Raw genomic sequence first — 16,054 nt, 5'->3', positions numbered from 1 at the left:
TTCATAGCTTTTGTCTTCAAGTTTAGATTTAAAAATAACAATACATAAAATTATACACAAGCCATTAACCTGCCCAGCTGGTGTCCTTTAATCAACATATGCTTCCATAAAAAAAATTCTTAGATCAGAAAACAAACAACTTCTCACCATAAATAAACCAAATAAATCCCATGGACACAGCCTATCCTTGTGCTCAGTAGCAAAAAAAACTGGAACGCCTTACCTCTAACCACCGGAACTATTTCCAACCTACCAACCTTTAAATGCAATACTTTACACAAACTTGGACCTGCTCCTGTGCCAGTCCTGGCTGAACCCACCCCCTTCAACCTAAATCACACTTCAGGACCCTCTCCAGCCTCCTACTCCACTCTTTTCTTTCATTTCTCTCACTACCTTATTTTATCCACTTCATCTCTGCAGATCTTTCCTCTGCCTTTTTCTCTTTCCCTCCTACTGACCTAAGCTACTTAAAGACAACCTACACTGTACTCTTCTTATAATATCCATCTCTCCATCCTTCTTCCTTCTATAACCATAATATGAACATCTCTCATACTTAAGACATCACTCAATCCCCCCTCACTGTCTCTAATCATGCAATCTCTTAAAACCTCTTTAAATATCTTAGTAGAATTCTCAGGTCTCATTTATCACATACTAATCTATGTAACAAATTACTAGGACTATTTTTCATAATATATTTTCCAACTCATGTTATTGTTTTTCACTGCACTCTACTATGGAAAGTACAGTTGTGTACTCTTACCATAAATGTAGATATTCGAGCGTGTTCACTGTTGCAGTCATGACTGTAGGGTTCTTCCTGCCAACAGCAGCCCTCGATCGGCCAGAATCCCAAAGTCTGGATTGGGCGTCAGCTGAGGTCGCTTTTATCCTGATGTCAATGCGCCAGGAAGTATAAAGACCTCAGCCGACGCCATAACCCCAGATTTTCTTGCCCCAGATGTCAGGTGCCCAAAACCTCAGCAGCCAAAATACCTCATAACAGACAATACTCAAAGAAAAAACAAAAGGGGTGGGGTAGGAGGGAGGGTAACTCAAGACTGCAACAGTGAACACACTCGAACATCTACATTTATGGTAAGAGTACACAACTGTACTATGTCCTTCGTGGTTCACTGTTGTAGTCATGACTGTAGGGTTGAGTCCCAAAGCTAAGAAAGGGTGGCTGGAGGAGAAACAGAAGGGAGCGGCCACAAAACTTTGCAAAACCGCAGAAGCAAAACCGGCCCTAGATTTAGAATAGAGAGGGAGGTTGTAATGCTTAGAAAAAGTATGCTCAGAACTCCAAGTAGCAGCCTCTAAAATATCCTTGGTAGGAACCCCACAAAGAAAGGCTGCTGAAGTAGCAGTAGCCCGGGTAGAATGAGTCCTAATATTAACAGGAACTGGATTGCCATGAAAAGAGTAACAGAACTTGATGCAGTGGGCAATCCACTTAGAAATAGTTTGCTTAGTGATTGCTTTCCCTAGAACAGTAGGCGCATAAGCGACAAACAATTGGTCAGATTTCCTGAATATCTTGGTCCTGTCCAGGTAAAAACAAAGTTGACTGTGCACGTCCAAAGAGTGCAAAAGACTTTCTTCCTCACTTTGAGGATTAGGATAAAAAGTAGGCAAATGAATAGTCTGATTCAAGGCCACTGCCGAAACCACCTTAGGCATAAAGGTGGGATTAGTCCTTACGGATACTCTGTCCTGATGAAAACTAATGAAGGGTTCCACAGCCATGAGTGCTTGCAATTCCGAAATTCTTCTAGCAGAGGTTATAGCTAAAAGAAAAGCAGTTTTCCAAGACAAAAATTTTAAATCCGTGGAAGCTGCAGGTTCAAAAGGAGACAAGGTTAATTTTTCCAAAACATAGTTAAGATCCCAAGTGGGAACAGGTGCTCTTATAGGGGGCAGAACATTCTTAGCCCCTCTAAGAAATTGTTTAAGTAATGGATGAGAAAAAAAATCAGAGGATCCGTATTGTAATGTGCAGAAATAGCAGAAGAATGAAGCTTAATAGACGAAAAAGATAGGCCCGTATGTAACAACTCTGCCAGATACTTTAAAATCAGAGGAATGTTCGGAACAGTAGAATCACCACCTTGTACTTGATTTCACGAAAAAAAATCTTTTCCATTTACCTGTATAAGATTTCCTAGTGCTGGGCCATCTAGCTTCAAGGATTACATCCATTACCTGTTTGGAAAGAGTAGAGGTGTTTACAGACCCTGGATCTGCCAGGCAGCTAGATTCAGAGTTTTGACATGACTGTGCAAGATCCAGCCGTCCTGTTGAGACAGTAGGTGAGGGATTTGAGGCAGAATCCAGGGAAGCTCCTGAACTAGGTTCATCAAGAGTGGAATACCAGAATTGTCGAGGCCAATTGGGAGCCAGTAAAATCATTTGTGGTCTGTCCTGTTTTATCTTCAGAAGTACCCGAGGTAGAAGAGGAAAAGGAGGAAAAGCATATACTGAGAGGTGTTTCCAACTGAATGAGAGGGCATCTATTTGCCATGCTAGTTTGTGGTAGGTCCTGGTGCAGAATGTTGGAAGTTGATGAAACTGATGGGGATGCAAAAGTTCTATGTTCGGACATCCCCATGCCTGTACTACCATCCTGAATATCCGAACATCCAACATCCATTCGTTTGGATCCGAAAGTGTCCTGCTCAATGTGTCTGCCAGAGTGTTGTCTTTTCCTGGCAGGAATTGTGCCTGTAAGCGGACTCTGCAAGTCAGTGCAGTGTACCACAGAGCCATGGCTAACCTGCACAGGGGGTAAGAGTGAGAGCCCCCCTACTTGTTTATGTACCACATCACTGTAGTGTTGTCTGTCTTTATCAACAATTGCCCTGGTAGAAGACCCTGAAGGCTATCAGAGCATTCTGTACAGCGAGCATCTCCTTCAAATTTATGTGCAGGTGAATTTGCTCCTTTGTGCAAACACCCTGAAGACATCTCCCATGCATGTGGGCTCCCCAGGCATAATCTGAAGCATCCGTTGTCAGAACTTGGTTGGTTGGTAGAGGACAAAAAGGCTGCCCCTTGTTCTGGAGACGGACTTCGGCCCACCAAAGAAACTCTTGCTGTAGACAAGGCAAAATCGTGATCACCGTTTCCAAACTGTGGTAATGCTGAGATCACACACTCTTGAGGTACCACTGTAGTTTCCTCATACACAGTCTTGCATATGGTATTAGGAGAATGCAGGAAGCCATGTAACCTAAAGCCTGCAGAACCTTTCTTGCAGTCAGCTGTTTCAATGAAGCCAGGTGTTGGAAAGAAGAAGCCAGTTACGCTTTTTTGTCTGGTGTCAAGGAAGCCATCTGGGTTGTAGTACTCAGAAGAGCACCCAGGAAAGTAATCTGTTGTGTGTCACCAGATTTGACTTCTTTAGATTCACTGTGAATCCGAGGTACTGTAGAAGATGCTGCACAAAAGCTAGATGCTGAAGTAGAGTGTCTCTGTCGTCCGCTTGAATAAGACAGTCGTCCAGATAAGGGTATATTTGAATCCCCTTCTGACTGCAAAATGCCATTACTGGTGCCAGGCACTCCGTAAAGACCCTGGACACAGTAGATAAGCCAAAGGGCAGCACAGAGAACTGGTAATGCTTTGAGCCTGCTTTGAATCTCAGATACCGTCTGCACTCTCGCCTTATAGAAATATGCAGGTAAGCTTCTTTAAGTCCACAGTCACCATCTAATTGTTCTTGCCCAACAAAGGCAGCAGCTGCTGCAGAGTGAGCATCTTGAATTTTGGTACATCTAGGAAGGTGTTTATTACGGAAAGGTCCAGGATTGGTCTCCACGAATTTTCCTTCCTGGGAACCAGGAAAAGTCTTGAATAAAAACCTTGCCCCATTTCTAAATTTGGTACCAATTCCATGGCCCTCATAGCTAAGAGGGACTGAACCTGCAGTTGTGCCTCTGCCCATTGATGATTTGGTAGATCTGGCCAACTGTTCAGTTTTGGCAAGGTGTGGAAATGAAATCTGTAACCACTTGAGACTATGTCCAGAACCCATTTGTCCCGGGTTATGCGGCCCCACTTTTGATAAAAAAAAAGGGAAATCTTTCCTCCCAAAGGTGCTTCCAGGAGAGGAGCCCCTGGAACCAGAAAGGGAGAGTCATAAAGACTGTTTCCGGTAGGGTTGAGACTTATCTTCACCTCCTTTGGGAGAGGGGGCAGTCCACTGCCTATTCCTAAAAAGGGTTTGTGCCTGTCCCCTACCTCTTGAACGCCTGAATCTGCTTCTCTGAGGCCTGTCCGAGCTTGGAAAAGACCAAGGTTTAGCTGGCCAGTGCCTGCTAAATCTAGGAGGTTGCACCTATAAAAAGTCCTTAACCATCTGCATAGATTTGGCTTTGTCCTCCACTTTCTTTAATACCTCTTCAGCTTTGGCACCAAACAAACATCGTGCTGCAAAGGGGCATCCAAAAGTTTGGCTTTAACCTGATCTGGCAAGCTTTGTTCATTTAACCAAGCATGTCTTCTAATAACCACGCCAGTTGTTGCAGCCCTACAAGAAGCTTCCAAAGAATCAAAACCACAATGCAGGGTATGTTTACCCACTTGTTCATGCAATAAATCCTGTAACTCCTTATCATCCGCACCAATAGAAACAGCTGACATCTTTTGTTTAAATACAGACAAAAGGTATGGCTGATACTTTAACATATGAAATTGACAGTTCAAAGCTCTAATACACAATGTAGCAGAAGTATAAACTTTTTTTACCCCATCTTTCCAAAGCTCTGGACTCTCGGTCAGAGGGAATGAGATGTTTAGCAGAGGCCGCTTCCCTTAGGGCCCTGAGAAATTGTTTCCAGATCAGGTGAACGATTCTTAAAAAGAAACTTGTGAGAATCTGGAACCCTATAATACCTATCTGGTTTGACCGGAGCAGGGGAAAAGAATCAGGAGAGAGGGAAGCTTCTGAAAAAACATCATCTGCAATGTCCAATACAGGGGGAATAGCGAGAGGCTTATGCAGAGGGAGAAGAAGAAAATCCCTAAGCCTTTTCTTGGTTTCAGAGAATTCCTGCTCTTCCCAGTGAAAATACTCCCTCATATCATGCAAAGTTTTACAAAAAGAATAAACCTCAGGAGGAGAGGCTGAAGGAAAGGAATCTTCAGCATCAGAATCCTCATAAGGAGGAAAGGAACAATCATGCTCAGGGGAAGAAGCAGAAGAAACAGAAATTTGGTCTGAAGAATCATAATCGGACTGTAATCTAGGCTTTTTGTCAGGAGGGAGATGAGAACCCCTGATCATAGATAACAAATCTTCAGCCATCCTAAGCATCTGCCTTTGAGGCCTAGGACCCTGATCAAAAGGCGTCTGTGCTTGCCATTTCTTTTTAGCTGGAGCCTTAGTCATTGTCTTAGAATGCAAAACTGAATCCATATTTACATGAAGCTGTGAAGGCCTGAAAATTCCCTCAGAAGCCGGTACCTGCCAAGCGGCTCCAGACCCAACTGAGGGAGTAGTATCCAAAGGTCCATTCCCTGGCAATCCTGAAGGCCCCATCAGCTCCACACCGGAGTTGGTACAGGCAATTGGTTCAAAAGAGGCAGACGATAGGGGCTGCAAAGGCGCCTCACTGACTACCGACGAACCAGCAACTGGCAATAACTGAGTAATATCCTCTGCTTTGGACCTCGGAGGCCTGTCTTTATCTTTGTGCCTCTTACACACACCAGAAGCCAGAAAAGAATCCGAAGACATATTATAACTAAACCTTTTACAAAAATAGTAGAAGGCAAAGTTGTACCTACGCCTAATAGTATGCCGATTAAATCTAGCACAAAACCCACAATTAGCAACGTTGATCAGGCCCCAGGCAGGGAATACAATAACAGTGAAAATCTCTAGGAGGTATTTGTTTCCCACAAGAAATACAATTATTAATTTTTCTGACATCTGACTGGAGCAAGAAAAAGACCTCCCCAATGGGGTACTTATCTTACAAAACGAAAAATCCTGGAAGTAAATCAAAAAATAGACAGGAGTAGGCCGACCGGCATCAGCGAACTGCTCAGGGCACCGCACGGCAAGAAAGACTGGGGTAATGGCGTCGTCTGAGATCTTTATACTTCCTGGCGCATTGACGTCAGGATAAAAGCGACCTCAGCTGATGCCCAATCCAGACTTTGGGATTCTGGCCGATCGAGGGCTGCTGCTGGCAGGAAGAACCCTACAGTCATGACTGCAACAGTGAACCATGAAGGACATCATATGTTCTATGTTTTTCTCATTACATTTTTTCACTCATGTTTTATAGTGCAACATACTACTTTTAAAATATATGTACTTGATGTTTTGTAGTGTTGATTTAAAATATGTGTACTTGATTTTTGAAAGATTGTGATTGTGGAGCTTTTCTCCTCAGGCATCCACTGCAAAATGGGCATTTTCTGGCCCAGTCAGGCTTTCCCAGTAAACAAATGTCAAATAAATAAATAAATTAAGAGCATCAGTAAGACCACGTTTCTTATTAGCCTCAAGAAGTATGTTGCTACTCACAAGTGGTATTCACAGCAATCTAAAATCATTTCAATATCGCCCCATCAAAAATTCTTGCACATACTAATATACTTAGCAAAAGCATTCTATGAATTAAGCTTCTTAATGGTATGCATATGCTTGTAAATTTTTGATGCAACGTTTTGAATTCTGTAGCCAATGTACAAAACAAAACATGAAGTGTATTAAACTACACAGATTACTTGATTAGAAGTGAAGTTATCATATTCCCCAGGACTGTATTTTCTATTGGGAATTTGACACAAACATCAGGACCTATTAGAAATAAAGTGGTTCTGTCAACTCTAATATCATGTTCTGTTACATGTTGAACTACAGGGCACACTGGCAACAGGTGCATTATAAAGTAGGCTGAATAACTGGTTATCCCCTACCACTACTAAGATGTTTTAATGAATAAATTATGATATTCCAATTTGTACATATGATGTTCTTGACAACCATAGAGTCCACACTAGGTTAGGAACATGACTGCTGTAGCATCAATATCTTGTATCTTATCTCATCTCACCCTGAGTGGCATCCCAGGGGATATTTATGTCTGGTTGCAGCAGGGTTCCTGCCTGTTTTTTTTTTTCATGGAGACTTTGAGGAGTGCTTAACAAATTGCCTGGCAGCAGCTTTCCAGAAGAGTGAGCGATGCTAATATCACCCATTCTGGTGAGGAGAACAAGCATCACTACCGCAACCTGTGATGGTGCCACTCTAGCCTGCTTTGCCAGCAGGAAGCAAAGATTAGGGAGAATGCCCAAGTCTGTACTGCAAGCACTGACTATTTTTTTTTATTGTTATTTTTTCATTCCTCTTCTTTTCACAGGGGTAGCAGTGTACTATGTTCTTCCCAATTTATTTTGTTGTAGCTGAGAAGCAAGAACTTAACTGGGATACCTGCCTCAGAAGTGCTGACCATTTCTCCTGAAGCAGGGCATGTCTACAACATGCATTGCTTCAGTAGACCATTGCACTTTTACTTATAACTGTTATTAACCTTGCCTATTATTTTGGTCTTCCTGTTCTTCTTCTCATGCTTCTATATGTCCATTTGTGGTTAATGGAGTAGGCGAGCAATGGTCACCTGGTTCTGTGTCAGGTACAGAATCACAAGCAGGTGCCTAGTCTGCCTCCTAACAAGAGACCCTGCTGAAGCTAACCTTGAAGGCTTGCTTTTCACCTTTGTGGCCACCTTTTAGGTGAGAAGGTATGAGGCCCTCTTTTGAGGCTGGGCCAGAGGGGTAGCCTGTGCTCACCCAGCTTCATGTATGAAATCTGGTTGTGTCCAAGGTATTACAGTAGATGAATGCATGTATGGCCAATATGGAGTGCCTCCTACCTTTTAAAAGAAAAGATGTAACATAACAAAAATTGGAAATATAAAACAGGTAGCTCAGAAAAATATGAAAAGGTATTATTGCAGAGAAATATTAGAGCCTCCCTGATGGTATTAAGATCACAAACTATAACTGATCACATATGTCCCCACCCATTTATAGGTTCATACTAGGCTATCTGCCCTAGGGCATTTATAAGCCTAGCCAGAGTTGTGTGGCTTTCACCACCCCTTAGGTTGAAGAATACTATACCCATTAGTTTGCCGTGCCTCTGTCCAGCAGTGATACAGAGATGATCCCCGGGGTAAACCTACGATCTCCCATCAACTGGTCAAGATTCCTCTTTAACAGAGCCAGCAAGGTGCTCTGTCTCACATGGACCAGGATTCTGTTCCACAGCATGGGGAGTCTCTGGGTGATGAATCTGTCCCTCCAGCACGTCCTATTTATATCCGTGTTGAGGTTTAAGTCTCTTGCTCTTGTGGCTCTGGTGGATTTGGATTTTTTGAGGTGGAGCATGTCCATTAATTCCGGGTTGGACATGGCCTTGTATGTCAGGCACAGGTCACCTCTGAGCAGACGGTATGCGACTGAATAGAGCTGAAGTTTCTTCAGTCGGGCAGCATATGTCATATTTTTGAGCCCCTTTATCCTTTTGGTGAGGAACTTTTGGGGTCTTTCCAATTGCTGCAGGTGTCGGGTAAGATACATTCCGAATGGGGCATTGTACTCAATCATTGGTCTGATAAGTGAAGAGTACAGGGGAACAATGACCTCCCTTGATCTGGATGTGAATCCCTTCATAATCAGGTGGGCAATGTAGAAGGTCCTCCTAACCACTTTGGCAATGTGAGTGTCAAAAGAAAGGTTACTGTCAACTTGGGTCCCCAGGTCCCCGATAACCTTAATGGATTGCCACCTATGTGGTAACTTGGGGTTACCTTGTTTTTACCAAAGGGTATGACTATACAGTTTTTGGCGTTTAGCTTAAGGCCATGGCTCTGGCACCAGTTATCCGTTTCTATGAGACCTCTCTGAAGGATATCGGATTTTCAACTATGGCGCCCAGTTTGCAGTCATCTGCAAACTTTGTCAGCCACAATCCTCCTATGTTTGCCTGCACTTCTGAAAAGTAGATGCCGAACAAGAGGGGGCCCAGGACTGAGCCCTGTGGGACACCGCTTGTGACCGGCTTGGAGTCTGACATGGCACCAGCAACTCTAACCCTGTGGGTTCTGTCCTTGAGCCAGTTTGCAACCCATCTTGTGACATATGGGTTTACATTTAAGCTGGTGAGCTTTTCTATGATACCCGAGTGGGGTATTGTCTCGAAAGCTTTTGCAAGGTCAAGGTAGGCTGTGTGAACTGCCTTACCCTCATCAACAGCCTTGGTGACCGTTTCAAAAAAGTCGACCAAGTTCAAGAGGCATGATCTGCCCTTGACAAAGCCGAATTGGGTAGGATCCAATGTCTGTAGGTCCCCTATGTCTTTATTTATGAGTTCCATTATGATCCTCTCCATAGCTTTGCAGACCAGGCTTGTTAAGCTTATGGGGCGGTAATTACCAGGGTCCGTAGAAGCACCGCCTTTGTAGAGTGGGACCACAGTTGCCGTACGCCACTCTTTGGGTACGTATCCTGTGGTAAGGCTAAGATTAAACAGCAGCCTTATGTGTGGGTTTAGTTCCTCATTGAGTTCATGTAGCACACAGCCGGGGACACCTTCCGGTCCCATTGATGCTGTGTTTTTAGCTTTAGAGAGAGCAGCTCTCACCTGGGCATTTGAGATGATTGGGAGGCTACACTCTGCTGGGATAGACATTTCTCCTTTTGGGGGGGGAGGGAGGGGAGAAATTTTCACTGAACCTGTCTGCCAGTATGTTTGCAATGTCTGTGGGTTCAGTGATGTTTGTATCATTTTGGACTCATTCTGAGCATATCTGGGAGTTTCCACCCAGATTTCTAACATAGCTAAAGAAGGCCTTATGATTGTCTTTTGAGTCCTTGGCGATTATTCTCTCAAAGTTGGCCTTGGATGATTTTATGAGTGATCGTAGTTTTTTACTAGTATTGATCAGAGATGTCTTCCCTTTTAGGGATTTTGCTCTATCTTGTAGTAGCTTTCTCCTCTTGTTGTAAAGTTTGTTTATGGCTGGGATCCACCAGATCGGGCGCTTGCCTTTGGTGGAAAGGGTCTTGATTTTATTTGGGATTGCTTGATCCATGCAATCCTGGAGGTGCTCAGAGAAAGCATTTGTAAGGGATTCAGCAGCGTGGGTTGTGGTTTCCAATGGCTCAGGGGCCTTGAAGGATACCACACCAGTCTTAAGAAGTGTGAAGTTGGCTTTTGAGAAGTTCTTCACTGTGGTCTTTTGTTGGGGGTGGGGGCGGATGTGGATCTCCAGTGAGATTAGTTTATGGTCTGATCTCACCAATGAGGGATATACTTCCGGTGTGGAGCATTTTGTCCCCATGTTTGTGATGATCAGGTCTAGTATATTTTCACCTCTTGTGGGAATGGTGACAAGTTGTTCCATAGCATTTGAGTTTATGAATTCCAGGAACTTTTGGGCTAGGGTATTGGGGCTTGAGTAATGTTCCCAGTCTATGTTTGGGTAGTTGAAGTCACCCAATATGATGGTGTTTGGAGAGAAATTTATACTCTCCAGTGTCTTCAGGAAGGCTGTGTGGGGTTCCTGAGTTTGAGAGGGTGGCCTGTAACATGCTACAAACTGTAGAGCAGTTTTGCCTATGGTTAATTGCACCTGAATGGTCTCTGATGCTTCGTGAGTTGCCACCAGCCTGGAGGTGTGGGTATCCTTGATGAATATGGATACACCCCCTCCTTTTGTGGTACGGTCCGGGTTTTGGGGCCGGAACGCATGATATGAGGTAAAACCTGATAGTGCCGGGGTGCTCTCAGGAGCCTTGAACCAGGTTTCAGTCACAGCACAGACATTGATGTTCCCCATACTGAGGAGGGCTTCGAGGGCGTGCATCTTGAGATTTAGACTTCTGGCAATGAGCAGCATTACCCTTAGTTATTTCCATTATTGTTTTCTAGGGCGGTGGGTTTAGAATTTGAGCCTTGTCTAAAAAAGGCACTATGGGGGTGGCAAGAGCCTTTGCCAATATCCGGAAACCCAGGGGTGACAGGTGCAAGCCGTCCCTTGCGAAGCAGCGTGGCTTGTCAAGCATGCCATTCCAGGCAGACAGACATTGGATCCCCTTAGAATGACACCAGAAATTAAGCCAATTATTAAAACTGATCATTTTGTCTCTGTATTGTGGCATCATTCTTGGTGAAGGTAGGATACTGCTCAGGGTCAGGGTCATACCAGCCTGGGCTACATAATCTGAGAGCTCCTTTATGTCTCTTTTCATGTAGTCCAGGGAGGTACGTCTCAGGTCATTCACACCGGCATGGACAATGACAGAATCATACTTGTACTTGCTGTGGAGTGACCTGAGTGCTTGTGTTATGTGGCGGATTCTAGCGCCCGACAGGCAGCTTACTGTGACCCTCTCCTTGTTCAGTCTGGTGAGTGGGACGTCAGTGTGTCTGACTATGGAGTCACCTATGACAAGTGTGTCTGGCATTGTGTTTGGCCTTAAGGGCTGTGACTGATTTGCACACTGACTTTGTGATCTATGTGTTGCTTGTGTTATGTCATGAGGTGGCAGTTGTTTGGGTGTCTGCTTTGGAGGCCTCTGCTGTTTTGGTAGATTTTTGATCAGTGCCTCAGAGTATGTCTTTGTGTGTTTATGTGTTTGATTTGTAGTTGTGATAGTTCTATGTGAGACTGGGTTTATGGTGTGTGTGGTTACCTTCTCCTCCTGTCTGGTTTTGCCATCAGCCTCCAGTTTGGCTATATAGTTGCATCTCTCACATGTATTTGTGTTTTGTGGGAGGAGGAGTTGTCTGTGTACATGAGGCAATTGTAACATTGCCTCAATATTCCCAGATTCACCAGATGAGCAGGAGAGGACGCTAGCAACTGACCCTTTGACATGCTAGAAGAAATGAAAAAGTTTGCTGTGTAACTGAGTCAGAAAGGACCTATAGGGAAGTGGGTACTCAAGGGGGTTTTAAGCTAGTGAAGTACTTTGTATAATATAGAAGTGCTTTACCTGACTAAAAATGCTTTAGGAACAAGTGCTGAGCTTTACAGATAGAGAATAGACTGTTTAGATTACAAGTAGAGCAGTTCTAAGGGAAAAAATTAAGAGCAGACTTTACGGAGCCAGAAATAGTTTAACCGGCGCTGCCCGATGGTGCTCTAGTGGCAACTCCGCGCTAAATGCAGAAAAGGCAATAAGTCAGTAGTACAGGCTAGCACACTTTAGTGGGCAGCCAAACAATTAAATTAAACAGCAAACAAACACTTTTCGACTTGAATTAGACTAATTTCGACGACTAAAATGTACTTTTAAAGTGCAGATAATAAAAAATGCAGTAAATAACTATGAAAACAGTTAAAGCTTGCTCTAGGTAAGCAGTAGAAGGTAAAACAAATATAAAAAAAAAAACCAGCAGGATACTTAATCAGGAAAGCAGTCGCTTTTTTTCAGTTGGAGCCAGGAAGACTCAACAGGACCACGTGGAGCTGTGTCTGAACTGCTGCCTATGACTACACATACTGTAAATAAATTATTAATGCTATTCCCAAACTACTAACTTGATTTAATATTTTGGGACCTGTATTTACCTTTCCCTGTAATGCTTATTCTTTGTACTTCTTACTCTCTGTACTTATGGTAGGGACTGACCTGAAAATGATGACACAGCAGCATTCTATCCCAGTTAACAAACAGACAAACTTTGATTTTACAGAAAACATGGTACATATATGAGGTTCATCATCATAAGGACCATCTGTTAACTAATGAGCAATTGCTCATAGCATTGGATCATGCTACAGTAAACAACAAACATTACAACAGAACAGCTGCTAACCACTGCTCCATGGCTGACCTCTTAGCAATCTGTATAAATTTTCTAAAGACTTTACAAACTTACAGCAGTAAGCATAACTTAGTGAATAACCTTTTTTAATGTAGTCAATTAATTACAATGCAATGGTACTTTCAACTTTCGGTAAGCTGTATTTCCATAACAATTTGAAAAGGGGAGACGTGTGTTTTCACCTAACAAAAACTAGGCAGGAGGTAAAGGGGTTCAAGCCTCTCTTACATACGGTAATACAGAAAATAATTTTTGGAGACATTGCGAATCAGAGATATGCTTATATCGAAAAACACTAGAAGCATTAGCTACAGATCCACATTTCAGTGTGTGAAACATACAAGCTCTGGCATTCTTAACAGTCACTAAATAATGTCATATTAAATGGGTTGTGTGGTTCTGTTTTGCTGCCAAAAACTCTGGCTTGGTATAAAACCTGAAACTGTGCGTTGGCTTGTTTGCAATTCTAATGCTATCAAAGAGAAATGTTATCAAATAAACAAAACAAATAGGAGAGCATAAAAGACTATACTTACAGAAATAAAAATTAGGGGTTGTCACTGTACAATGACTGTAGTGTGCATAGGATAGGCATTAAAATTAAACTTATTTTAAGCAAAATAACCAAAGTTGGTGAGAAACAAAATCATTAGATGTATAATTACAGAACTAAGACATCTATGTTCAGGACGCTGGCAATTCTAATACTCTGGAACTATTTACATAAAAATGGCAAGGACTTGACAATTAGCAAAACAACCTAAACATATAAACAAATAATACATTTCTGTTCTGAAAATACCGGGTTCTACATTCAGCCAACGCACTTGCATCTGGGCATCCTAAACATAACCACCTGGAATAAATAAGTGTTAGAGGGAATCAAGCAGCGATAGGATATAACTGGTTGACAAGCATAATGTGTACTCACAACTGATTGCAAAGCGAATTGCTGAGCACATGCAGTCCCCAAATAACTATATAGTCTCAAGTAAGATTAAACAAAATCTACAGCCAAGCCTCACATCTAGCTATGGCTTACCCTGGTTATATTAAAATGAAAAACTGCAAAAGAATGCCTTTAATTTCCTTTAAACATGGATCACCTGAGATAGTCAAATGCACTTACATCGCCCATCCAGATACAAGCCATCCTCTAATGTACAGTTCCTTGCTTCTAAAAGGAGAACAAAGTTAGCTCTCCCTGGCCACAGAAGAGGTACCTCTTCTGCCAGCCTTCAGTTCAAGCCAACTGTATTCCACGAGCCAACTACAAGTCTTCACACTTCCGGGGTTAGGCTTTCTCATACCGCCGCCAGTCTTGATAGCATCGTGAGGGAAAAAAATTCCGCAAACATTTTTCTACAAGGTTCGGCAGATGCGTGTTCGGTGTACTAAACGTAGGCCCAATGTCATGGAAATTCGATTAAAAAGAAAAAAACGGATTTTCTTAAATCAAAAGTGAAACAGGCGAGAGAAAAGCTACCATTTTCGTCACTTCTCAAAAATATTTGAGATGAGTAGCCCTTCCCAAGCCCCAGTATTTGGTCGCGCGAATAGTTCGTAAATGAAATAGTGAAAGCATGGAAAATCAGTTGGAAGTTTTAGCTGGGTGTTATGAGCAAATTTTGTTTGGTTATCGGGTTGACAGGAATGGAGAGGTACAAATTAATACAAAACATTCTAAATCTTTGCTAGTGTTACTTCTGCATTTTTTTGGTTTTGCCTTTTTCTTGGTTTTCTTTTACTGATGTAGAAAACATTTTTTTCTGACTTGCTGTATTTACTAGGATAATGTTGTGTAAATTATTTGTTTATTTTCATTTTAATATAGTGTCATTTGAGTTGCAGTGACCCAGAGACTATCAGTTTCTGCCTGCATGTGATTTGCCACAGCTGCTACATATTTACATTAAAACATCTCTACGTTAGATTATATGCTGTACGTTTTCATTTTGGAAATTCCTCGTTTACACTATGCACTGCAATATATTTGAACTCTTTTTCACTTGCAAACTTCATCTGCAAGAAAGAATCTAGAAGTAGAATAAACATTATATTTGCTTAGGTACTGAAAAGGCAGATGTGTTAAATACAGCCCCAGTTCACTTACCACTTTGTTCCAACTATTCCATGTTTAGATATAACTTTCACCTACTAAATTTTTAGGCCATCTCTCCAGACGTTTTGTAGTGTAATAGGTTCATAGGTTGGTACTATGCTGTCGGCCCTAGGATCTATACAAGCCTAGCCATAACAATTCCCTGGATATTTCTTTCTACAATATTTACTTCACTGGACCCCTGTCTAGCAGGGCAGTTGACATGATCCCCGGGGTGAATTTCCTATCTCCCATATAGTCATCAAGGTTCCTTTTGAAGAGGGCCAAGGAGGCTCTCTGCTTGACATGTATGGGCAGTCTATTCCAGAGTATGGGGAGTCTCTGGGTCAGGAACCTATCCCTCCAGCATGTTTTGTTCATTGTGATGACAAGATTTAGATCCCTGGAGCATGTGGCTCTGAGGGATTGGGATTTCTTTAAGTGGAGCATGTCCAACAGCTCAGGGTTTGACTTGGCCTTTTATGTTAAGCAGAGATCGCCTCTGAGTAGATGATATGCCACAGACTATAGCTGGAGTTTTTTTAGACGGTCAGCATATGGCATCTGCTTTAGGCCTGTGATTCTTTTAGTGAGGTATTTCTACAGCCTTTCCAGCTGTTGCAGATGTCTTGTGAGGTGCATACCAATCGAGGCATTATACTCTATAATGGGTCTAATGAGGGATGAGTACAGTGGGACAGTGACCTCCTTTTTTCTGGATGAAAAGCCCTTGGTGATGAGATGTGTCACGGTGATGAGATGTCACATAGGATTTCCTGACTGTTTTATTGAAGGTGAGACCACTGTCCACCTATGTCCCCAAGTCTCTCATCACACTTTCGATGTTTAGTGTACTGCCACCTATGTGGTAATTCATGGGTACATGTTTTTTCCCAAAGGGGATAACTATACATTTCTTGGCGTTAAGCTTGAGCCCATGGCTCTGGCACCAAGCATCTGTTTCTGTAAGGCCTTTCTGTAGAATATCCACATAACTTGGGGATTCAATAATGGCTCCCAGTTTGCAGTCATCTGCGAACTTTGTTAGCCAGAGTCTCTTAGTGTTGGCCTGTACTTCAGAGAAGTAAATGCCA

The 16,054-nt window shown here is 42.7% G+C and overlaps 2 protein-coding genes across 6 annotated transcripts in view; one reads left to right on the top strand and one right to left on the bottom strand.

Annotated features, from left to right (window-relative positions):
- Positions 1–14,137, bottom strand: part of LOC122796474 (tRNA selenocysteine 1-associated protein 1-like) — a 632,772-nt gene extending 618,635 nt beyond the window's left edge. For 3 of the 5 annotated variants that reach the window (XM_044064977.1, XM_044064980.1, XR_006363980.1), the window contains exon 1: positions 13,989–14,068. In XM_044064977.1, the coding sequence (XP_043920912.1) occupies positions 13,989–14,012 (24 nt within the window). In that variant the 5' untranslated portion in view covers positions 14,013–14,068. Of the gene's footprint in view, positions 1–13,965 lie in introns of all 5 variants that reach the window. The other 2 variants (XM_044064978.1, XM_044064979.1) reach the window with 2 other exon arrangements.
- Positions 14,138–14,296: 159 nt separating this feature from the next.
- The window catches only part of PAK1IP1 (PAK1 interacting protein 1), a 999,879-nt gene continuing 998,121 nt past the window's right edge, over positions 14,297–16,054 (top strand). The window contains exon 1 of the mRNA XM_044064976.1: positions 14,297–14,520. Within this exon, the coding sequence (XP_043920911.1) occupies positions 14,443–14,520 (78 nt within the window). The 5' untranslated portion in view covers positions 14,297–14,442. The remainder of the gene's footprint in view (positions 14,521–16,054) is intronic.

This window comes from Protopterus annectens, chromosome 3.part0 (genome assembly GCF_019279795.1).
Source record: "Protopterus annectens isolate FY-2018-M chromosome 3.part0, PAN1.0, whole genome shotgun sequence".
Taxonomy (NCBI): domain Eukaryota; kingdom Metazoa; phylum Chordata; order Ceratodontiformes; family Protopteridae; genus Protopterus; species Protopterus annectens.
The sequence above is the reverse complement of the archived record's forward strand: the minus strand, read 5'-3'. Positions and strand labels throughout refer to the sequence as shown.